The following is a 25,182-nucleotide window of genomic DNA, read 5'->3' as shown; positions in this document are numbered from 1 at the left end:
CACCATGTGAGCTGTAAAGCTCTGCAACTGGCAATTCCTGGCAGTTTGTTTAAAATGTTAAGGTTTTTGGTTTACACAAAATTACCACACTTTATTTTCCTTCCTGCTTAATACTTTAATCCAAAGGATCAAAATGGTCTAACCAACAACAGCATTTAGAAGTACATAAAAGCTTCCTAGTCCATTATTAGCATGTGGTTTAACAGCAGGTGCTACTCATTAGAAAATCAAATTTTCTCCCCTTTCGGATAGGCATCTAGCACTGTTGCTAGCCCTGACTGCAAAGTTATTAACGGGTAACAGGGCCACAATACCAGATTTAGAGCCCCTCTATTGCTGCCTTCTCTTTCAGATAGTGACTCAGGCCAGGAAGAGGAATAAAACTATACCCAGCTATCAGTACATCCATTCTGAAGTACTTAAAAACTGCCACTTGGATAGAAAAACATCACTTTCTGACAACTGTCTGAAAGATTTTCCCAATACACTGAGAATAATATGAATTTTGACCATACCTCTTAGCTCCCCCCGCATCGGGTGAGACAATAGTGCAGTTCCTCCACTCAGATATATTCTCCCTTATCCACTTCAGGACAGCTGGTTCTGCATACAAATTGTCCACAGGGATATCAAAAAAGCCCTGCAGGAAGGAGCTGGGTTAGTTTTTGCTTCATTTTCCTTCTCTTCCATTTATGTATTTATTTTATGTGAATAAATTTGGCATGTAACATTGTGTGAGTCTAAGGTGTACCCTTCTCTTTTATTTATAAATGACTAACAGAGAATAGTGACTTGCCCAAAGAACACCTTACTGCAACATTCAGACTAATTAGAAGGTATGCCCAATGTGGGAGACTGTAAAAACAGCCCCTTTGAATCCAGGCTGTGCAAGAGAACCCAGCCATAATGGGCAAAGTCAACCCTCAGCTAACCCGCAACTGACCATAGGCAGGAATGAGCTGTTAAGAAAAATGGCCAAGTTCAGCTGGGACCACAACTATCCAGCCAATGTGCATACTCATGAGATGATAAAAATTTATACTGCTTTATGCTAAGGAGCAAAAGCTAACTGGTAAACCATTTAGAGATGCTATCCTATATAATAAAAGCATAATATGCAAACCGACCGAACAGTGGAACGACCTGTCGCTATGACGTGCACTGACCACCAGGGGGCAGACACTCAACGCAAGAGCTTCCCCCTGGTGGTCAGTGTGCTCCCACAGGGGTACCTCCACTCAGCCAGAAGCCAGACACACGGCTGGTGAGTGTAGCAGCAGTGGTGGGAGCCTCTCCCACCTCTGTTGCAGGCAGGCGGTAAGGAGCAAGGGGTCCAGGACTGCGAGAGCCCTGGACTGCGAGAGAGATGTCTGACTGTAGGCGGACATTCCCCGAGGGCTCCCGGACTGGGAAAGGGTGCAGGCCGGGCTGAGGGAACCCCCCGCCAGTGCACAAATCTTGTGCACCGGGCCTCTAGTAGTATATAAACTTAGTGGAAGATATTTATAATAAACTAGAGGCCCGGTGCATGGATTAGTGCACTGGTGGGGTCCCTCGGCCTGGCCTGCACCCTCTTGCAATCCAGGACCCCTCAGGGGATGTCAGACTGTCAGTTTTGGCCCGATCCCCACAGGCCAGGTCGAGGGACCCCACCAGTGCATGAATCTGTGCACCGGGCCGGTTTTGGCCTGATCCCCACAGGCCAGGCTGAGGGACCCAACTGGTGCATGAATCCGTGCACCGGGCTGATTTCGGCCCAATCCCCATAGGCCAGGCCGAGGGACCCCACTGGTGTACGGGCCTCTAGTATGCATATAAGATCTTTGGTTAATCTCTTCCCACCCTCCCCACTCCCCTCTGAGATTCATCAGTCTGTTCCACATTTCCATGCCTGTGCGTTGAGTGTCTGCCCCTGGTGGTCATTGCACGTCATAGCTACCGGTTGAAGGGTCGGACAGACGCTTAGGCTTTTATATATATAGATCGTCACAGAGAGTAACTAGAAGCCAGATCTGTGTTCTAATATTAGTTGCTACAGATTACTTGTGTTTCTCAACTAATTTGTCCCTCTTCTATAAAATGGGTATAATCACCTGTCCTATGTACCTCACTGGATTGCCATAAGCCTCTAATGACAATGATTTGAAAGTCTCTTTAAAAAGTATAAAAAGTATAGACATGAGGTAGTATTCTGCTCCTCTTATTCTGGATTTATGCTAGAAAGTAGGTTCCAATATCTGTGGCTCTAAATGTATTCAAAAATTTTTAATGTTTTTTTATTGATTTTAGAGAGAGAGAGGAAGGGAGAAATATCAATAAGAGAGAGAAACATCAATTGGCTGCCTCCTACACGCCTCCTGGATCGAGCCCACAACCTGGGCATATGCTCTGACTGGGAATCAAACCAGTGTCCTTTTGGTGAAAGGGATGATGCTCAACTAACTGAGCCACACCGGCCAGAGCTCTGTGGCTCTAAATTTAATGATGAAGCCCTGACTAGGTGACTCAGTTGGTTAGAACATTGTCCCAATACACCAAGGTTGTAGGTTCAATCCCCAGTCAGGGCACATACAAGAATCGACCAATAAATGCAAAAATAAGTGGAACAACAAATCGATGTTTCTCTCTCTCTAAAATCAATAAATAAAAAATAAATTTAATGATGACAGTAACAACTTCCATTTATTTGGTTCCTGTCAGGAACCAGGCATTATCTTATAAATTTATTTAATATGTTACTTAATACAATAACAAAGCAGTGTATATTTAGATAAATTAAATAACCTGCCCAATGTTACGAAGCTCATAGGTGTTACAACCAGTATTTCCATCTAGGTCTGATCCCTGAGCCTACACTCTTCTGAGAATACATGACCGCCTCCCTTTTCAACCACCCCAAATGACTAAATCCATGAACTAAGGTCAATGTGAGGATGCTTAATATGTTGTCAATGTCTAGCTTATTTGAGCTGTATTTAGGCAGCATTATGCTTCTCTGCAGTCTTCAGCATTATCAGTCCTCTTCTCCCCTTCTAACCTCTAAGGTAATATTTAGCTTCCTTTGATACCTGAATTTGAGAAGCATGAAGGTCCATGGTAATAATATGATCTGCACCTGCTACGGAGAGCATATTTGCAACAAGCTTGGCTGAGATCGGAGCCCGGCTCTAAATGGAGGGGACAAAAGAAAAAATAAGAGCCAATTTGAGAAACAATTCATTTGCCCAAGAAGCATGTATTTATTGTGTACCTACTACGTTTAAGGCACTGTGCTACCAGGAAATTCAAAGAAAGTGACATGGTTACTGACTTTTGAGTACATCACAATCTAGCACAATTAAATGGAACATCACTTTCAGGATATATATTAAATGAAAGAAAATGCTTTCCTATCTTTCATTTTCTGAACTTAATGTACAGATTTTCAGCCTTTCCAATGCTCAATTTAAATTAGACAATCTTTTTCAAAATATTTTTATTAAAATCACTTAACACATACATACTCAAACCTGTATAACATCCAATATATAATTCTATAGTTTATTTTGTAAATTATACCATTCCCTTACTGATCTGAAGGTCAACCTTCTAGCAATCTCAAACCCTTAAATAATAGGCAAACACACCTGCTGCACTATAAAATGGCGTGCCCTTTACTCTGTACTCTGCAGGAGCACTATACTTTATTGGAATAAAAACACCTGGACTTTTTTTTTTTTCAGTTTCTCTGCCATTTTTTAAAAATTTATTTTCATTGTTAAGAGTATTAGAGATATCCCCATTCCCTCCCATTTGTCCCCCTCTGCCCAGTTCCCACCCCATGCCAAGTCTTCACTGCACTATTGTCTGTGTCCATGGGCTATGCATGTATGCATATAAGTTCTTTGGTTAATCTCTCCCCCTTCCCCCCATTCCCTCTGAGGTCTGTCAGTGTGTTCCATGCTTTCATGTCTCTGGACCTATTTGTTCATCAGTTTATTTTTTCATTAGATTCCTCATATAAGTGAGATGATGTGATATTTGTCTCTCTCTGACTGGCTTATTTCACTTATTATAATAATCTCCAGGTGCATCCATGCTGTTTCAAAAGGTAACAGATCCTTCTTTTTTACAGATGCATATGTACCAGTTTTTTTTTTTACCCACTTATCTACTGATGGGCACCTGGGCTGTTTCCAGATCTTAGCTATTGTAAGTAATGCTGCTATGGATATAGGGGTGCATATATGGCCTTCTCCAATGCACTGTATATAAATTTTGGGCATTGATTACAATAAACAAAATAGACCTGCAAAGTTTTATGTATATACCTTGTCCTTTAATATACCAGATAAGGCTGTGTGTGTGTGTGTGTGTGTGTGTGTGTGTGTGTGTGTAATGAGACCAAGTATTCATGTAACAGACTTCAAGTTTTATGAAAAGGTCACAACTATAACCTTACGAGGGTCCCAGAGGATCTACAATAGTTTAAAAGATATTCTACTCCATGGGAGCTGGTGCTTAGTCTTACTGATATAATTAAATAATAGTAGTGAGCTAACTGAAAGTCACAAATGATGACTAGAACAAAATATACAGTCTACAAATGTGTTGCTTTATACAAACCAATCACATGTCAATTGTTTTAAAGGTCAGGTAATGCCTAAGAGAATGTGATTTGAAAAATCCCCTCTAAATAGGGATATAATGATCAACATAATTTGATGAACAAGAATAGATCCAGAGACAAATGGCAGGGGAGGGGGGGTTAGAGAGCAACCAAAGGACTTGTATGCATGCTATTAGCATAACCAATGGGCACAGAAACTGGGGCGGTGGGGGCTTGCCCAGGGTGGGAATGGCTACGGGGGGCCGGTGGGGGGCGGGGGGAGCGGGACGGTCAAGTGGGGAAAAAGGAGACATATGTAAAACTTCAAAGAATAAAAAAATACCCTCTAAATATATATCTGATGGGCAACCCACTTTGGGCCCCCTCTCTGCTGCAGAGAGTCCATCTATTTCTCAATAAACTTTGTTTCTGCTTTAAAAAAATTAAAAATAAATAAAAAGATATATATCTGATGATTAAGCAATATTTTTGTGACTTTGGGCAAGTGCTCATGATTTCCCTGTTTAAAACCATTTTTAAAAAAATTTAAAGTCTTTATTGTTTAAAGTCTCACATAAGTCTCCTTTTATAAACATCCTATATAATAAAGAGGTAATATGCAAACTGACCATCACTCCAACACACAAGATGGCTGCCCGCATGTGGTCAAAGATGGCTGCCTCCATGTGGACACAAGATGGCCAGCAGGGGAGGGCAGTTGTGGGTGATCAGGCCAGCAGGGGAGGGCAGCTTGGAGCGACCAGGCCTGCAGGGGAGGGCAGTTGGGGGGAACCAGGCCTGCAGGGGAGGGCAGTTGGAGGAGATCAGGCCTGCAGGGGAGGGCAGTTAGGGGTGACTGGGCCAGCAGGGAAGGGCAGTTGGGGGCGACCAGGTCTGCAGGGGAGGACAGTTGGGGGGGACCAGACCAGCAGGGGAGGACAGTTGGAGGCAATCAGGCCAGCAGGGAAGGGCAGTTGGGAGGGACCAGGCCTGCAAGGGAGGGCAGTTGGGGGTGACCAGGCCTGCAGGGGAGGGCAGTTGGGGGCAACCAGGCCTGCAGTGGAGGGCAGTTGGGGGTGACCAGGCCTGCAGGGGAGGACAGTTGGGGGTGACCAGACCTGCAGGGGAGGACAGTTAGTGGCAACCGGGCCAGCAGGGGAGGGTAGTTGGGGGTGATCAAGCCTGCAGGGGAGGGCAGTTAGGGGTGAGCAGGCTGGCAGAGGAGGGAATTTGGGAGCGACTGGGCCTGCAGGGAAGGGCAGTTGGGGGGAACCCAGGCCTGCAGGGGAGAGCAGTTAGGGGGAACCAGGCCTGCAGGGGAGGGCAGTTAGGGGTGACCAGGCCTGCAGGGTAGGGCAGTTAGGGGTGACCAGGCCTGCAGGGGAGGGCAGTTAGGGGCAAACAGGCTGGCAGGGGAGCAGTTAGGCATCAATCAGGCTGGCAGGGGAGTGGTTAGGGGGTGATCAGGCTGGCAGGCAGAAACGGTCAGGGGCAATCAGGCAGGCAGGCAGGCGAGTGGTTGGGAGCCAGCAGTCCTGGATTATGAGAGGGATGTCCAACTGCCTGTTTAGGCCCGATCCTACCAGACATCTCTCAAGGGGTCCCAGATTGGAAAGGGTGCAGGCTGAGCTGAGGGATACACACACACACCCATTGTGCACTAATTTGGTGCACCGGGCCTCTAGTTTTTTTAATAAAGGAAATTCTGCTCCTACCTTATCCTTCTTATCCTGCCGGGCATAAGGGAAGCATGGGATGACTGCAGTAACCCGGCTGGCTGAGGCAATCTTACAGGCATTAATCATGATCAAAAGCTCCATTAGATTGTCATTAATTTCACCACAGCCACTCTGAACGATGTAGACATCCTCTCCACGGACACTTTCGCCAATTTCAACACTACAAACAGGAAAGGACAACAAAAACAATAGATTTTAAAGTACTATACTTCTACAGACAGTAAGATTTTAAAACCATAGCTTTTTACCAGTATGCTATGAATGGTTTACAACTGCATGTGAACAGTTATTGCCTTGGACTTCTGGAGGGCCCTTGTTGCAGAAGCAGTTTACTACCTCAGTTTACTCCAGTGCACTATACAAATATTACCTATTTTTTATATGGGAAATGGCATGGAAAAATATTGGTTAAAGTACTCATAAGTAATTGAACCATAATTTCAGTAGGCAGCCTATATCTTACTTCAGGTACAAGACGTGAATGCAAATTTGATATACTAGTGCAGCCGTGGGCAAACTACGGCCCGCGGGCCGGATCCGGCCCGTTCGGCTGTTCTATCCGGCCCGTGGAGCCGAAAGAGCGGAGGGTTCTCTTGCTCTCCCCTCCGCTCCTTTACTTTGAATTTATATTAGTTCACACAAACACTCCATCCATGCTTTTGTTCCGGCCCTCCGGTCCAGTTTAAGAACCCATTGTGGCCCTCGAGTCAAAAAGTTTGCCCACCCCTGTACTAGTGGCATCTGTGACTATCACAATCCATATATAACAAAAGTAGAAAGGTCATATAAGGAATGAATTACTTCTGTTCTATAAAGATGCCTTCTACCGAAGACAGTATCACATCTACTATATTGGCCAGTTCACTCAACAAATATTAAATGTTCCATTGTCAGTCACTGTGCTAGGTGCCAGGGACACATTGAGAAGAAAACACATTTGGTCTTTACCCTCATTCTATGCTAACTATACTCTGGTCCAATTAGTAAGTCTTGTTTTAAAATTTTCCACAGGAAACACTAGCCGCTGTGGCTCAGTTGGTTGGGCATCATCCCATGTACCGAAAGGTTGCTGGTTCGATTCCTGGTCGCGGCACATGCCCAGGTTGCAGGCTCGATCCCCAGTTGGGGGCAGGCAGGAGGCAGCCAATCGATGTTCCTCTTTCACATAGATGCTTCTCTTCCTCTCTCTCTCACTATCCCTCTCTAAAATCAATAAGACATATTTTTAAAATGACAATTCCACAGGAAGTTACTATACAATTGTGGGGTTATCATTTACCATAAAATGAAAATTTTAATGTCTACTAGTATACTTGGATCATTAACAATAATAACTTAGAATTAAAAAATAAGCTCAGGTCAGCCTGTGGAATGAAGGATTCTGGGTTCGATTCCAGTCAAGGGCATGCAGCTCAGTTGCAAGCTCAATCCCTGGCCCTGGTCAGAGCACATGCGGGAGGCAACCAATCGATGTGTTTCTCTCACATCGATGTTTCTCTATCTGTCTCTCGCCCCGTCCCTTCCACTCTCTCTAAAAATCAATGGAAAAATATCCTCGGGTGAAGATTAACAAAAACAAACAAAACAAACAAAAAATAAAGCTCAGTAATAACAACTCAAAACACCATTTCCCCTATTTATTCTTTGATTGGGGGTGTTTGTGGGTGCACATTTGTTTATGTGTGGTAGTATGTGTAAACAAGCATAAATCAGAATGGTTGGTAACATCAAAAGAAAAACTTCAATAGGCGAATTCCATTGCCAGAAGGAACTAATACAGGTGTAATTATTATTTAATATTTACTTCTTTCCAATCCAAATAACAATGAAAAGAAGCCCACTTTTAAAAAGAATGGGGTTAATCTATATAGTAAAGCCAGAAAAATAAAAGCAAATGGTAAAAAATCAAACCAGAAAGAAATTAGAACAGGGATGTTGAAATTCCTGGAAATAAACCCTCTTTAAGCACTAAATTCAATAATTATTTTAGTCTCCTCCCATAACCACAACAAAATTACAAAACAATGATCATTGAGAACCTCCTGAAGTCTAGCTAAATAGAAGTCTTATAACTAAAGATATACAAAAGAAGCTACAAGATTGATAGAAGAGGCGAAGACAAGACACTGAATGGATTGGAGGAGCAGAAGGGCGGAGTCCCAGCCCCACACAAGCCTCTCCAGCACAGGAAGAGAAGTGCTGCGAAGAAAAGTCCCCACAATTTCTGGTTGTGAAAACCAGCAGGGATTGTGGCTGAGAAGATTTGTCCAAGTGAGACTGAGGGCTGCTGGAGTCCCAAGGGGTCCACTTACAGGGCCTGCACATTAATTTACTTGCTGATGGACTCCGAGCTCCAGCACTGGGGGCAGCAGCTAGAAAAGCACCAGGGACTAACAGGAACTATCTGGCTTCAAGACAGGGCTTGGAAGGGAAGCTTTCTCCTGGACAGAAGTGCTGTAAGAAGCCATTGTTCCTTCCCTGAGCCTTCCCCCATCCAGCCTGCAGGCATAGGCAGGTGCCAAGTCTGAGTCTCCATCAACCAGCTAACAAGGTTCGCTCTGCCCTGGTGACCCCCTGAGATTCTGTCCCACCCAATTTGCAGGCCCACCCAAGCCACTTCCAAGGCCTTTCATCAATGACATACTGAAAGGGCAGACTTAGCAGACTTAAGAATGCCCCACTAATGTGAGTCCTGTTCCATAGGGTCAGCCACCAAACAGCACCTACACTATAATTATGGCCATTCCTCACAGCCAATCACCTGATGGTCAATCCCTCCCATTGACTTGCCAAAAGCAATCAAAGCTCAAGTACAACAGGAGGGTACACATAACCCACACAAGGGACACACCTGGAACACCCACTGAGCCTCACAGGACATCTTACCTAATAAAAGAGAAACATGCAAATTAACCATCACTCCGCTACACCCACAGCCAATCAGAGTGAGTATGCAAATTAACCCAACAAAGATGGAGGTTAATTTGCATATGCAGGCATGGATCGGAGCGGAGTGAAGCCTGCTATGAGGGGAAGGGGGCGGCAGAGGGAGCTACTGTAGTGGTACTTCAGACAGAAGCGAGGACTTGCGGCTCCAGGTGGCCCGGGAGTGAGGAGGTGCTGGCTCCCAGGCAGCCAGGGAGAGGGGACTTGCTGGCTTCGGGCGGCCCAGGAGCGGGGACTTGCTGGCTCCCGGGCAGCTGGGAGTGAAGCCAGGGGAAGGAAGGCCTATTCTTGCACGAATATAGTGCAATGGGCCTCTAGTCCTATATAATAAAAGCCTAAATCAAATAGACTGTATGGCAGAACGACCAGTCGCTATGACATGCACTGACCACAAGGGGGCAGGTGCTCAATGCAGGAGCTGCCCCCAGCTCACAGACCTCAGGCAAGCCAAGGCGGGTGCCAGAGAGAGGCGACCGGCGGCGGTGGCGCCTGGCCAGCCAAGGCAGGTGCCAGTGGGGGGCCCTCCTGATCAGCCCTGATCGCCGACCAGGCCTAGGGACCCTACCTGTGCACGAATTTTGTGTACCAGGCCTCTAGTCTACTATATAGGCCAATCTACTAATACCAGAAGACATGGCACCTCTACCTAACACATAGAAACAAATACAGGGAGAGAAAGAAACATGTCCCCAAATGAAAGAACAAAACAAAACTCCAGAAAAAGAACTAAACAAAATGGAGACAAGTAATCTACCAGATGCAGAGTCCAAACCACTGGTTATAAGGATGTGCAATGAACTTAGGGGAAGAATAGATGATCTCAGTGAGAACGTCAAGAAACAGATAGGAAACATAAAAATGGAGATAGAGGCCCTGGCTGAGTAGCTCAGTTGGTTACAGCATCATCCCGATACTCAAAGGCTGTGGGTTCAATCCCCGGTCAGAGCACATACAATAATCAATTAATGAATGCATAAATAAATGGAATAATAAATCCATGTTTCTCTCTCTCAAAATAAATAAATAATTTTTTAAATGGACATAGAAAACATTTAAAAAGTCAGAAATGAAGAATATAATAACTGAAATTAAGAATATATTATTAGTGGGAATAAACAGTAGATTAGATGACGCAGAGGATCAAATCAGCAATTTGGAAGATCAGGTAGCAGAAAACACCCAATCAGAACAGAAAAAAAAAAAAATCTCCCCAAATGAGGACAGTTTAAGGGGCCTCAGGACATCAAGCATACTAATATTCATATCATAAGAGAAGAGAGAGTGCAAGGAATTGAAAACCTATTTGAAGAAATAATGGAAAATTCCCCTAACCTGGCAAAGGACATATACAAGTGTAGAAAGTGCAGAGAACCAAACAAGATGAACCTAAAGAGGCCCACATACCAAGACACATCATAATTAAAATGATAAATGTTAAAGAGAGAATCTTTTTCTTATTTTTAGACAGAGAGGAAGTGGAAGAGAGAGAGAAACATCGATTTGTACTCTACTTATTTGTACATTCACTGTTTGCTTCTTGTATGTGCTTAAACTGGAGATTGAACCTGCAACCCTGGTATATTGGGAGGATGCTCTAACCAGGGGTCCTCAAACTTTTTAAACAGGGGGCCAGTTCACTGTCCCTCAGACCGTTGGAGGGCCCGACTATAGTTTAAAAAAAAAACTATGAACAAATTCCTATGCGTACTGCGGGCCAGGAACGAGTCGGCTGCAAAGCAGGATAGGCAGCGGCACCCGGTGGGCCGGATAAATGTCCTCGGCGGGCCGCATGTGGCCTGCGGGCCGTAGTTTGAGGACGCCTGCAGTAACCAACAGAGCTACCTGGCCAGGGCCAAAGAGAGAATCTTTAAAGCAGCAAGAGAAAAGCAGTTAGTTACCAACAAGGGAACTGCCATAAGACTGTTAGCTGATTTGTCAATAGAAACTTTGCAGGTCAGAAGGGATTGGCACAAAATATTCAAAATGATGAAAAGCCAGGACCTACAACCAAGATTCCTTTACCCAGCAAAGTTAGAATCATTTAGATAAAGAATTTCCAGACAAGAAAAAGCTAAAGGAGATCAGCACCTAACCAGTATTATAAGAATTGTTAAAGGGATTTCTTTACGAGGAAGAATAAAATGATCAAAAATATGAATAATAGTCCTGGCCAGTTGCTAAGTGGTTAGAGCATCAGCCCCTAGACCAAAGGGTTGTGAGTTCAATTCCTGGTCAAGGGCATGTACCTCTGTTGCAGGCTCAATCCCTGGCCCAAGTCAGGGTGCAAATGGGAGGCAACCGATCGATGTGTCTCTCTCACATGGATGTTTCTCTCTCTCTCCCCGCCTCCCACCTCTCCTCCACTCTAAAAAAATCAATAGAAAAAATACCCTTGGGTGAGGATTCAAAAAATATGAATACTAAAATGGCAATAACTACATACCTATCAATGATTGCTTCAAACATAAATGGGTTAAATGTTCCAATCAAAAGGCATAGGATGTCTGAATGTATAAGAAAACAAAACTCATACATATACTGCCTACAAGAAAACCACTTCAGATTGAAAGACACACAGCCTGAAAGTAAAGGGATAGGAAAAGATATTTCATGTAAATGGAAACAAATAAAGAAAAAGCAGGGGTAGCAGTACTTGTATCACACAAAATAGACTTTAAAACAAAGACAAAAAAAAGAGACAAAGAAGGAACCTGCAATTCCACTTCTGGGTATTTATCCAAAGAAACCCAAAACACTAATCTGAAAAGATATGCATTTCTATGCTCATTGCAACATTATTTATAATAGTCAAGATATGGAAGCAACTAAGTGTCCATTGATAGACAAATGGATAAAGAAGTGGTACAATCTTAAACTAATACAAAATAATACTGAATGTAAACTGTAATTGAAAAATAAAATGTAAAGATATAAATCTTAAAGTAAAAAAAAAAGAAGTGGTACATATATACAATAGAATATTATTCAGCTATAAAAAAGAAAAAATCTTGCCATTTGTGGCAACATGGATGGACCTAGAAGGCATTATCCTATGGGAAATAAGTCAGAGAATGACAAATACCATATGATTTCACTTATATGCAGAATCTAAAGAACAATATAAATGAGCAAACAAAAATATAGATACAGAGAACATTTTCCTGGCTACCAAATGGGAGTAGGGTTGGGGGGATGGGTGAAAAGAGGGAAGAGATTAAGATGTGCAAACTGCCAGTTACCAGCCCTAACCGGTTTGGCTCAGTGGATAGAGCGTCGGCCTGCGGACTCAAGGGTCCCAGGTTCGATTCTGGTCAAGGGCATGTACCTTGGTTGCGGGCACATCCCCAGTAGGGGGCGTGCAGGAGGCAGCTGATCGATGTTTCTCTCTCATCGATGTTTCTAACTCTCTATCCCTCTCCCTTCCTCTCTGTATAAAATCAATAAAATATATTTTAAAAAATTGCCAGTTACCAATTGATATTTCTCTCTCACCTCTCTCTCTGTCTCTCTCTCCCTCCCTCCCTCTCTCCCTCCTTCTCTCTAAAATCAAATTTTAAAAAAAAAGAAACTAGAAAGTGAGCAATATAAACCCAAAGTAAAAAAAAGAAAAAAAACCATAAGAACAGAAATCAATAAATTCAAAACAGTAAAACAAAACAGAGATAAAACAATGAAACAAAAAGTTGTTTTTTTGGGGGAAGGAAAATCAATAAAATTGATAAACCTCTAAGAAAACTAACCTAAAACAGCTTCATTGAAGAATTTTACCAAACAGTTAAAGAAGAATTAGCAAAACCTTTTTGAGAAAACAGATGAGGAAATTATTTTCCAACTCATTTTATGTGGCCAGTATTACCCAGCTACCAAATCAGATAATCTATACTAATAAAAGGGTAATATGCTAATTAGACTGGGAGACCTTCTGGACATCCTTCCGGACAAAGCCATGGTGGCGGGGCCGAGGCAGAGGTGGTTAGGGGCAATCAGGCTGGCAGGGTGGGGAGTTGGGGGTGAGCAGGCCAGCCGGGGGGGGGGGCAGTTGGAGGTGAGCAGGCTGACAGGGGGGGCAGTTGGGGGTGAGCACACTAGCAGGAGGGGGCAGTTAGAGGTGATCAGGCCTGAAGCGGGGGACAGTTGGGGACGATCAGGCCAGTAGGCAGAGTAGTTAGGGATGATCAGACAGGCAGGCAGGTGAGCGGTTAGAAGCCAGCGGTCCTGGATTGCGAGAGGGATTGGGCCTAAACTGGCAGTCGGACATTCCTGAAGGGGTCCCAGATTGGAGAGGGTGCAGGCGGGCTGAGGGACACCACCCACCCCCATGCACGAATTTCGTGCACCGGGCCACTAGACTATATATATATATATGGCTAATATTCTAAGTGTCCAACCGTCTGACCGGTTGCTATGACGTGCACTGACCACCAGGGGGCAGACGCTCAACACAGGAGCTGCTGAGCTGCAGTGACTTGGCAGCGGAAGTTCTTGAGTGACGCACCCTGAAACCAGAGAGGAGGGAGCCCGATTCCTCGAGGGGCCGTGCGATTCCATCTTCAACCATGGATTATGTTGTTGCTGGGGCACTGTTGGCCCCAAATCTGGTTTACTGCACACTTGCATTTGTGTTCCACACCCTGTACGACAGCAACTTTGCAGAGTGCCCTCTCGCAATCTGGGCCCCTCTGGGGATGTCAGAGAGCCGGTTTCGGCCCAATCCCCGCAGGCCAAGCTGAGGGACCCCACCTGCTGAAGGGACCCTGCTCACTCCACAGACACTGGAGAGGGACCTCGGGAGGTTGGCTTCAGGGTGTGTCCGGTCCACCTCACCCAGTTCTGCCCTGCCGACCACCTTCTAATTAATTTCCTTTCAATGTGAATGAATCCGTGCACTGGGTCACTAGTTGCAGTATAAAAAGGATAACTACAGAGGAGGAGAAGAAAGGTGGGTGTGGCTACAACATGGCAACAGGAAGAATCCTTGATATAGATGGTTTTGTATCTTGGCTGCATCAATGTCAATATCCTGATTGTTGCATCATACTACAGTTTTGCAAGAAAACTGTAGTTTGGAAAAACTATGTAGGCTTCAGAACTTTGGGAAAACTGGGTAATGGTTATACCAGGTCTCTTTGTATTACTTTTTACGACTGTGTGTGAATTTACAATTCACACTCTTCCTACTACCTGGAATGCTCTTCTACAACTAGCTCATTCATTTCTCAGGTCTCCAATCAAAATATCTTCCCTTAGCCCTGGCTGGTGTAAATCAGTGGTTAGAGTGTCAGCCTGTGCACTGAAGAGTCTCAGGTTCAATTCCAGGTCAAGGGCACAAATTGGTTGCAGGTTTGATCTCCTGGTCCTCGTCAAGACATATTTGGGAGGCAACCAATCAATGTGTCTCTCTCACATATATGTTTCTCTCTCTCCCTTCCTCCCTTCCACTCTCTTTAAAAATCAATGAAAAAAATATCCTTGGATGAGGATTAACAAAACATATATACATAGTTATATCTTCTCTCTGCCCTAGCCGGGTAGCTCAGTTGCTTAGAGCATTGTCCACGCCAAGGTTGCGAGTTTGATCCCCGGTCAGGGCACATACAAGAAGCATAAATAAGTGAAACAACAAATCGATGTCTCTCCCTAAAATCAATAAATTAACATTTAAGAAAAAAATACCAACCAATTGTACTGTATGGACTTTATTTGCATACTAATTGATCAAACTAAAAACAAACCCCACATTTAAGAGACAGTAATTTGAACACTGGTTAGTTATTTGATATTAAGAGATAACTATTATTTTTAGACAATAAAATGTGGCTACTGAAATATATATATGGGTGATATAATATCTAGGTTTGCTTCAAAATAACTCAGTTGTGGGGTGTGTATGGAAGGGAAATAATAGATGAAACAACATTAGCCACAAACTGCCAACTACTGAACTGGGTGATGGGTACATGGAGGATAGGTAGGGTGGGTAGGATCATTATACTATTCTCTCTACTTCTGTATGTTTGGAATGTTCCATAATCAAGTTCAATAAGTAAAGTGACACAGTTATTTTCTCATCACCCTGGTTATTCCCTTCAGAACACTTATCATGATTTCTTATCACCCTATTTTTTATGCAATTGTTTATTTTCTGTCTCCTCCACCTAAATGCATGCTCTATGAAGGCAGGAACCAGATCTGCAATGCTGATCTGTATATCCAGCCAGCTAGTGACAAAAAAAAAAAAATGAATGAATGAATGAATGAATGTCCCCTCGGGATTAGACTGACTCTTGGATCCACTCACTTTAGACAGAGTATGAACCTTCTGCAGGCTTGCTTATCATGAAAATTCAGAAGACTTTTATCATCCCTCATATTTCACACTACATGCAAGTGCGCCCAATATGTTTTTTCATTTGACAAATCTGCTCATACCACTTTATAGATATTCAGCTGATATTTAATTTTGTTAGAACTATAATCTAATGGGCCCAACAGGATGTGATAGCTACAAAGAATTTTATGGTGGGATCCTGAAATAGTGATACTGAGCAACATAATGAATATAGCAATTTTGTGGACCCAGCTGAGTTGACATCTACTAACCACCAATATCAGCCTAAAGAATTATAACTGTCAGCAGTCTCAATTATGCCAAATGTCAAAATTGATTTCTGAGGACATTATTCAAAATTCAAATTGATGGGTAGGAGGGAGCCAGGCAGGGCTTTCTGGAAGAGCAACCTGCATGTTTCCCAAAGTGTAGGTCCTAGAGTGGCACTGTCCAAAATGGCTGTCACTGACCTCATGTGGTTATTAAACACATGAAATGTGATTAGTGTGACCGAGGAACTAAATTGAGATGTGCTATAAGTATAAAATACTCACCTTACTGTGAAGATATTATATACAAAAGAAAAAAATATCAAATTTTAGATATGTACACATATAATACCTTAATAAAAATTTGAAAAAAATAAAAATAAAAATAAAATGAAGTTCAATACCTAAAAAAAAAAAAATTTTATATTGACTACATGTTAAAATTTTAATATTTTGGACATATTGGGATAAAGTAATTAAAAATTTTAAGAACTAAAATAAGAATAAATAACATCTCCTGGAGGTGAGCATGTTCGGCAAGGTGCTCATTGTGATAGGCCTAAATAAGAGGCAGCAGTAGTGTAGAGGGACTTCTCCAATCTCCTTTACTAACATAACACTCCATGCCCTTTGAGAAGTCCCAGGCTAAAAAAGTCCCTTCTAGGTTTTATGGTGCACAATTGTAGGGTCCTGACCAAGTACTTCAAGTATTTGAGCAACTTCAAAACTCAAAAAAGTTTTAATCCCACCCAGTCATCCCCATACAACTTCCTTGACCAAAATCTCCATTTCCGTGGGGGAGAACAAAAGTCAGGCACATTGATTTCACATAAGAAGTCAACTGTGTCCTTGACATCTGGGATTGGAAGCCTATGGCTCTTGTTTCAGTCAAGTACACACACATCTATGCTCCAGACAGTCACTTGCCAGAGCTAGGAACAGCAGTTTGACAATTGATCCAAGATAATAAATACGCATCAAGGATTGTATAATAATCTATTCTAAAGCTTTCTTATTACCAAGACCAGGAAACAACATGCTTCAACTATCAGAGTCAATATAAAAATACCTACCACACTGCTTACATTTTCCATTATGTTACTCAGTATCATTATTTAAGTATCCCACCCATAAAATTCTTGGACATTTTTGCCTGGAAGTATCTAAAGAGTTTTATGAAAATAAAAATTACATAATCACCCAGCCGGTGTGACTCAGTGACTGAATGTTGACCTATGAACCAGGAGGTCATGGTTCGATGCCTAGTCAGGGCACATGCCTGTGTTGCAGGCTTGATCCCCAGTAGGGGGTGTGCAGGAGGCGGCTGATTAATGATTCTCTCTCATCATTGATGTTTCTATCTCTCTCTCCCTCTCCCTTCCTCTCTGATATCAATAAAAATATATTTTTTAAAAGACTACATAATCAATTGCATATGCCTTTATCCCTTTGGCTGCCAGAAAGCCAAGGGATACAGTTAAAGTAATGCTAAACTTCTGTAATCCCTTTATGCCACTTTCTTAGCACAATTACTATCGTCCTTAGTTCTATAACGCTTCTGATGTATCTACTTAATGAAACTTTTGTACGCTGACGATCATGTAACACACTTAAAATCCTTTCTTGAAAGCTGGTAAGGTATTAAAATTATCATTGCCAACTTAAACATCAGAGAGCATTTGTTAAATACATAGCTTTAATGGAAATGATTCCTTTAAATATTATATTCTAACATCATATAAGGTTTGAAAATTAATTCTTAAAAAATCACCAGCTCACCACCTAACACAATCACTAGTACCTTTTTTTATTGATTGATTTGAGAAGTGGGGGAAAGAAACATCATTCTGTTGTTCCATCCATTCATGCATCCATTGGTTGATTCTTATATGTGCCCTGACTGGGGACCAAATGCGCAACCTTGGCGAATCCGGACAATGTTCTAACCAATTGAGATACTCTGCCAGGGTTCTAGTACCATTTTTGTGTCTTTATATCATCTGATGATAATCAACCAACAGTTAAGCCATTTCCCAAAGCCAAATTAAGGACTACAACTTCCCCTTAAGTATAGAAGGATGTTATGACCAGAAATGCATCTAATAACTTGAAAAAATTATTTAACTATATTCAAAATAAAGTGATACAGCCGAAACCGGTTTGGCTCAGTGGATAGAGCGTCGGCCTGTGGACTGAAGGGTCCCGGGTTCGATTCCGGTCAAGGGCATGTACCTTGGTTGCGGGCACATCCCCAGTGGGGGGTGTGCAGGAGGCAGCTGATCGATGTTTCTCTCTCATCGATGTTTCTAGCTCTCTGTCCCTCTCCCTTGCTCTCTGTAAAATATCAATAAAAATATATTTAAAAAAAATAAAAATAATAAAGTGATACAAGGAAACAAGGACACTGCCTTGTTTTACTATGCATAATTCTAATTTCATTAGTCAAGACCAATCTCTCCCTCCCTAAGTATTATAGGGCACAGACTTTTATAAAGCCTTAAAAAGCCCATGAATTACACTCAGATTATACAGCTTGGTCAATAAATAGTTCGTTGAATCCTCAAAAAATCTTAATATTATTTTTATGGTTTCCTCTAATAAGTTAGGTAGTGATTGATAGCACAACAGTTGTGCCTAAAACCTATTTGCTCTTAACATAATCTAGGGTGCACAAATCTATGGTCCAAGTGGAAAGACCTGGTTTAGCAATTTATTTTAGAGAGGAAGTGAGAGAGAGAAAAACATCAATGTAAGAGAGAAACATCAATCAGTTACCTCCCGCACATGCCCCAACCAGGGATTGAACCCGCAACCTGGGTATGTGCCCTGACCAGGAATCAAACCCACCACTTTCTGGAATACAGGATGACACTCCAACCAACTGAGCCACATCAGTCAGGGCCGGGTTTAACAGTTTAAAGGATAATATGCCTTGTTTTCCCCCTAGCTAATGATGTGTTTTCCAAATGGCTTTGGATCAATCCTTCTCCCAGTTGTTCTGAAGAGGCCAGATGACTGGCTATGTCCATCCAATGAGAAAACTAGCTTCTCCTTCACCCTTTCTTTCCTTTAGCATCAGGTATAAGTGCATCCAAAGAGCACGGGATGTTAAGAAACACAAAGAGGAAATAAAGTAATCCAAAATGCGGTGGTATTAAAAAAAATCTCAAGAATTTAGACAGAGCCCTAACTGGTTTGGCTCAGTGGATAGAGCGTCGGCCTGCGGACTCAGGGGTCCCGGGTTCGGTTCTGGTCAAGGGCATGTACCTTGGTTGCAGGCACATACTCAGTGGGGAGTGTGCAGGAGGCGGCTGATCGATGTTTCTCTCTCATCGATGTTTCTGACTCTCTGTCCCTCTCCCTTCCTCTCTGTAAAAAATCAATAAAATGTATTTTTTTAAAAAAGAATTTAGACAGAGATTTTGGCATATGCCAAATACATGGAGTTAACTAGCCAAAGGATATAGTCCTTGGGAAATTTTTAGGCAACCAAAATTAAGAATTTTCCCCTCAGCATCAAACAGACTGTCAAATTACAGCAGTAAGGTTAGGGAGAGGTGGGGGAAATAAGAGATCAACTGAAGGACTTATATGCATGTATATAAGAGTAACCAACGGATGCAAAACATTGGGGGGTGAGGCATGTATGGGAGTGGGGTGGGGGGGGCAATGGTAAGATATGTACACATATAATACCTTAATAAAAAAAAAAAGAATTTTCCCCTCTTTGCCTACCCAGAATAACTAAATAAACCAAAGTTTGTTGAGAATCGAGTCAAAAATTTTAGTATATATAAAAGTTTTAAAAGTTAGATGAGATATTGTATCAGCAAAAAATTTAAAGGACAATACCCAGAATTGGGCAAGTTACTTCACCTCTAAATCTCAGTTCCCTCATTCATAAAACGGGGATAGTGAGAATAACTACTCATAGCAATGTTGAGAGGATTAAATGCAAAGTGTACAAAATGCTTAGCACTGGAACTAGCATATCTTAAGTACTCACTATACATTAATTGTTATTAATATTGTTATTACTGCTGGTGAGAGTAGAAATTGGTTCAACTTTTCTGGAGGGCAATTTGGCAATAGGCATTCAAAAGCCTAAAAATGGTACATACCTTTAATCTAGTAATTCCCCTTCCAGAAATTTATCCTAAGAAAATAATCAGAAATGGTCAAAGAGTCCAGCTGGCCTGGCTCAGTGGTTGAGAGTCCACCTATGAACCAGGAGGTCATGGTTAGATTCCCAGGTTGTGGTTCAATCCCCAGTAGGGGGCATGCAGGAGGCAGCCAATCGATGATTCTCTCTCATAATTTATGTTCCTATCTCTCTCTCCCGCTCCCTTCCTCTCTAAAATCAATAAAATATATATACATATATATTTTATATATATAAAAGAGGTCACCAGGTCGATTCCCAGTCAGGGCACATGACCAGGTTGCAGGCTCCATCCCTAGTAGGGGGCATGCAGGAGGCAGCTGATTGATGTTTTTATCTCTCTACCCCTTCCCCTTTCTCTAAAATCAATAAAAACATGTGGTTTTTTTTTAGCCCTAGCTGGTTTGGTTCAGTGGATAGAGCGTTGGCCTTAGGACCCAAGGGTCCTGGGATCGATTCCAGTCAAGGGGTAAAGGGCACATCCCTTGGTTGTAGGCTGCTTCCCTGCCTAGGCCCTGGTCAAGGCTTGTGCAGGAGGCAACCAATCGATATGTTTCTTTCACATCGATATTTCTGTCTTTCCCTCTCTCTTCCACTTTCTCTAAAAATCAATGGAAAAATATCCTCAGTGAGGGTTAAAAAACACACAAAAACATATTTTTTAAAAAGAGAGAAAAAAATAAATGGTCAAAGATTTACATTCAAGGATTTTCATATTAAAAGCATTAGATAAAAAATTGGAAATACCTAATAGGGACTTGTTTAGCTAAAATTATGGTAAAACCCTAAAACAAACTATACTATTTAAAAGCTGTTTAAGTCCTGGCCGGTGTAGGTCAGTGGTAGAGTGTCAGCCCGGGGGTGTTGATTTCTGGTGAAGGGCCCTGGGAGGTGTGGGAAGCAACCAATCTGCATATCTCTCACATTGATGTTTCTCTTACTTTCTCTCCCCCTCCCTCCCTTCCATTCTCTCTAAAAATCAATCAATCAATAAAAGTTGTTTAAAACCATGTAGACTAATTATTAAGGGGAGAAACTATTCAAAATATACTGCAAAGTGAAGACAGCTATAAATAACATGTCTTATATTTTTGGAAAAAAGTATATAAACACACACACACAAACATCTGGAAGGTCATACATCAAAATGAAGTTTGTCTTGGATGGTAGAATTTGGGTGGATTTCTTTTACCCCTCATTCTTTTCTATATTATATTTCACATTTTCTGCAATAACATCATCACCCCTTCTTACCAACATTTATTGTGTTGAATGGACAAAGATCTAAAAACTTCAGTCCTATTTCAAACCTCACAATAACTCTATGGGTAGATACCACTTTACAGTTCAAATTATTGAGACAAAGAAAGGCTAAGGATTCAAATCCGGGTTCCCTGAGTCAAGGGCCTAAGTTTTAACCTCTCTTAACTATTTGTGTGTGCTATACCATATACATATGTCTTTAGTAACTGGACAGTAATGGGTGATTCTGACTTCAGAAGAAAAGCCATTCTGCTCAAGAGAGCATCAACCCCTGAGATTCTGCCAAACTGCAGAAAATAGCAAAACTCTAGTCTCATTTCAAGATGGGCTCTGCAGTTCCCCATCTGATGAACCACAGCACCCACTGAGCTGCCCTGTCCATGATCTTTAGATTCTAAGAGTCACACAGGGCTGCAGTTACCATTTCTGCAGTGCAGAAAAGCCAAAGTTTGGTCAGGAGGGGAAGCTCCATAGGCAACGTACTTGATTATGTTAAACTAGTGGCCTGGTGCACGAAATTCGTGCACATTAAATGGGGATTAATTAGAGGAAATAATTTAATATTGTTATTTGCCCTTTCTCTATAATAGAAGTGTCAGAGATGAAAGAAAATTAGTAAAATGTATATGAAAACCTTCCTCCTGTCAGAGTCTGCGGCACACCATGGGACCCAGAGTCAAGTCCCTGCCCACCCACATGCACCTCAAAATCGCATGAGACCTAGAACCGGCCGGCCCCCCCACCCCTCATTGGGATAGATCCAGACCTGGCTAGTCCCACCCTTGTCAAGCCCCGCTGGGCAGGGGGCCTAGCCTCAGGTCCCCTGGCCTGGCACCAGGATGGGGGGCGTGGCCTGAGGTCCCCCAGCCCAGACCAGGGGTGGGGGGGGCGCATGCCTTGAGGTCCCCCATCAAGCCCCGCCAGGTGTGGGACATGGCCTGAGATCCCCTGTCAAGCCCCGCCAGGCAGGGGGGTAAAGGGGGGAGTGCAACCTCAGGTCCCCTGGCCCGGCACTGGGAGGGGGGAACAGCCTCAGGTCCCCTGGCTCAGTGCTGGGGCGGGGGGTGCGGCCTGAGGTCCCCTGTCAAGCCCCACCTGGTGGGGGGCGCGGCCTGAGGTCCCCTGGCCTGGCACTGGGGCGGGGGGAGCAGCCTGAGGTCCCCTAGCCCAGCACCAGGACGGGAAGCACACCTTGAGGTCCCCTGTCAAGCCCTGCTGGGTGTGGAAGGTGGCCTGAGGTCCCCTCTCAAGCCCTGCCAGCCTGAGGTCCCCTGTCAAGCCCCACGGGGGTGGGGGAGGGTGTAGGTCCCTGCTGATTGCTTGTTAAGGCTCCTTATGGGAACTTGGCCTCAGCTGTGGGTGCAGCCATCTTTGTGACAGAGTGATGGTTAATTAGCATATTCCCTCTTTATTAGATAGGATGAGGATTTCAGAACATCCAAGGAACCAAAAAGCTAATGATTAAGCCAGAAACAAAGAAACCTAACCAGTCAGCAACTTTCCACATTGGGCTTAATCTTATCCAATGTTTCCAGGCATGTTACTGTCCAGTTGTTTAAAAATGAAATCAGCCTTACGCCTCATAAAAGTAGATTGAGATTGCTGATAAACTCAGATAAATCAATCAGTTGAAAAATAAATTGCTCACCCCCTCCCCTCTCCCAATATAGTCTCAAGTTCTGGTGTGTTGCACTACACAGAGGGTGAATAAAATTTTTGTATTTTTCCTAGAAGCATAGTAAAAGGATTTAATAACCACAGTCCTATAAGGGGACCAAACCCCCTCCCCCCCAAAAAAACCTCTAAATTAAAATCATTTTTGTCCCCTAGCTATACTGCCATTTGCAAAGTCTGGTCATGTTTTGTCTTCTTTATTTAATACAGCCCATGAGTCATAATGGTGTGGTCAAAGCTAAAGACAGCAGCTTGACTAGCCTCTTTTGACTAAGGTATTGCCTGGTTACGGATGGCATCAATGTTTGCACTATTATTTGCATCACAACCAGTGGCATAATCAAACATTCAGAAGGAAGCTGTCCACTACAGATGAATGCTTTTATCAGCAGGGTCTACAAAGTATAACAAGAGTTACACTTTGGCAATAAGTTTAAATAAAGAAAAATGGAAATGAAAGCCTTTAGAAAAACATGCTGAAAGCAATCTTAACTTATGTAACTAATCATTAGGTTTGGTGTAAACTTTCCCCTTAACAGATGACTAAGATTGTGAACACTGCTCTAATTTGATCAACAAGGTAACAACAAAACATAAAGTAGGCCTATCAGAACCACAGGATTCTACATTTAGGTGGAAGGGATATGGAAAGGCCCAGACACACCAAGTTATCTCTAAGATGTCCTCAAGGTGCAGGAGGGTGGAAGTGTGTGTGTTGGGGGGGGGAGGGGGAGGGGGCAAGTTTAATTAGCAAGGCAATGAAAAAAAATCGAGTTGCAAGACACTATGTGATCCAGGTCTTTGATTCCATTATTATCTTTCCTCAATTATCTTAACATTCAAAACTGTTGACTTAATTTCCCACACAGAAGCAAGAGAAGTGGACCCATTGGGGATAGACTTCACTACTAAAATATATGCTTTTGTATTATCTGTACCAGTAGCTGCATTTGGGGAAAGTCAAGAATTCTAGGATCAAGGTTCCCTAAGATTTTCTGGATGGCTCAAGCTAAGATGCAATGAGGATGCAGAGTTAATGCATCATTGCCTGATCAACTAAATTTAACATAAGTATGGCTCTAAGATTCTAAACATGCGATTCTAAAGTTGTGAAAGACAACGCTTGCCAACCTACGGAAGTCCTCAGTAATAATTTTGGCGCCCTCAGCACATGTTAATTTCCCTCAATACCAAACCCAACGTAGTTTCTAATTGATAAGCTGCTTCTTAGATTCTAGAATCTAGAAACACCAGGAGGGCTCAGTACTCAGTACGTTCTCCCATGCAAGCTGGTCCAAGAGGAACCTGTCCAGCCTGGGTGGCTCAACAGCGAAGCGACAAAGCCACGTGTCCCAACAGCCGAGGCTATGCGTTTTTCCCCTCTTGTCGCTTTAGGCAGCCACTATCCCCAGGCTGGGTCCTCCAAACCTAATCTTCAAACCCAGAAGCTTTGCCTCAAGCTCAATCTTGGCTCCACCCCACCACCACGGTGAGAACCAATGTGACACCCCCTCACCCGCCGCGAGAGGTAAAATAACGGAAACAGTCCGTAGAGCACGCTAGCCTCAGAGCAGACCCTCCCCCCCCAAAACCCTGTCCCTCAGCACTCACGCGGCAGCCCCATTCCTCCTACTCTCTGCCGCCCACGTATCACCCTGCAGCTCAGGCAGGTGAGGAGGTCAGGATCCCAACTGCACCCTTACCAGGTCTCCTGGTTGCTGAATTTCTTAGTCACCACCTTGCCTAGCTCCAGGCCCAGGCGGTCAGCAATTTTCTGGGACAAGTCCTGGTGGGAGCTGCCGCTGAAGATTTTGATATTCGGCATCTTGGCCAACTACGCTAGGCACTCTTTGCTCAGCGATCACTGCTGCTGCAAGTCCTGAACCAAAGTCAGCCCAGAGACTCAGTACTGAAAGCTTCGCGTTGCTACTCCGCCATCTTACGTTCCCGCCGGGCGCGCGGCTATAAATTGCCCAGTGCCTAGGAGGCGGGGCCAGCAGGGAAGTCCACACCCCACTCGCTCAGATTAGTTGAGAAGCAGCGAGGGGCGGATCCCCGCTGTAGCTCCGCCCACAACCAGCAAGCTCAGGTATTAGATGGAGGCCATGAAAGGGGAGAGGCTAAAACTAGCCCTATCCCTTGTAGCTAGGCAGTGGGGGGAAGCTGGTCAAAGAGCGCTGAAACATTCCTTGCTTGAGGAGGGGTGAAGGGAT

The 25,182-nt window shown here is 43.3% G+C and overlaps 1 protein-coding gene across 1 annotated transcript in view; it reads right to left on the bottom strand.

Moving 5' to 3' along the window:
• Positions 1 to 24,947, bottom strand: part of PRPS1 (phosphoribosyl pyrophosphate synthetase 1) — a 33,226-nt gene extending 8,279 nt beyond the window's left edge. Inside the window, exons 1-4 of the mRNA XM_080652442.1 lie at positions 24,673 to 24,947; positions 6,304 to 6,487; positions 3,069 to 3,167; positions 516 to 640 (exon numbers count right to left, since the gene is read on the bottom strand). Of these exons, the coding sequence (XP_080508568.1) occupies positions 516 to 640; positions 3,069 to 3,167; positions 6,304 to 6,487; positions 24,673 to 24,794 (530 nt within the window). The 5' untranslated portion in view covers positions 24,795 to 24,947. The remainder of the gene's footprint in view (positions 1 to 515; positions 641 to 3,068; positions 3,168 to 6,303; positions 6,488 to 24,672) is intronic.
• Between the last annotated feature and the right edge of the window lie 235 nt (positions 24,948 to 25,182).

This window comes from Plecotus auritus (genome assembly GCF_963455305.1).
Source record: "Plecotus auritus genome assembly, chromosome: X".
Classification (NCBI taxonomy): Eukaryota; Metazoa; Chordata; class Mammalia; order Chiroptera; family Vespertilionidae; genus Plecotus; species Plecotus auritus.
This window is presented reverse-complemented; position numbering and strand designations above follow the sequence as displayed.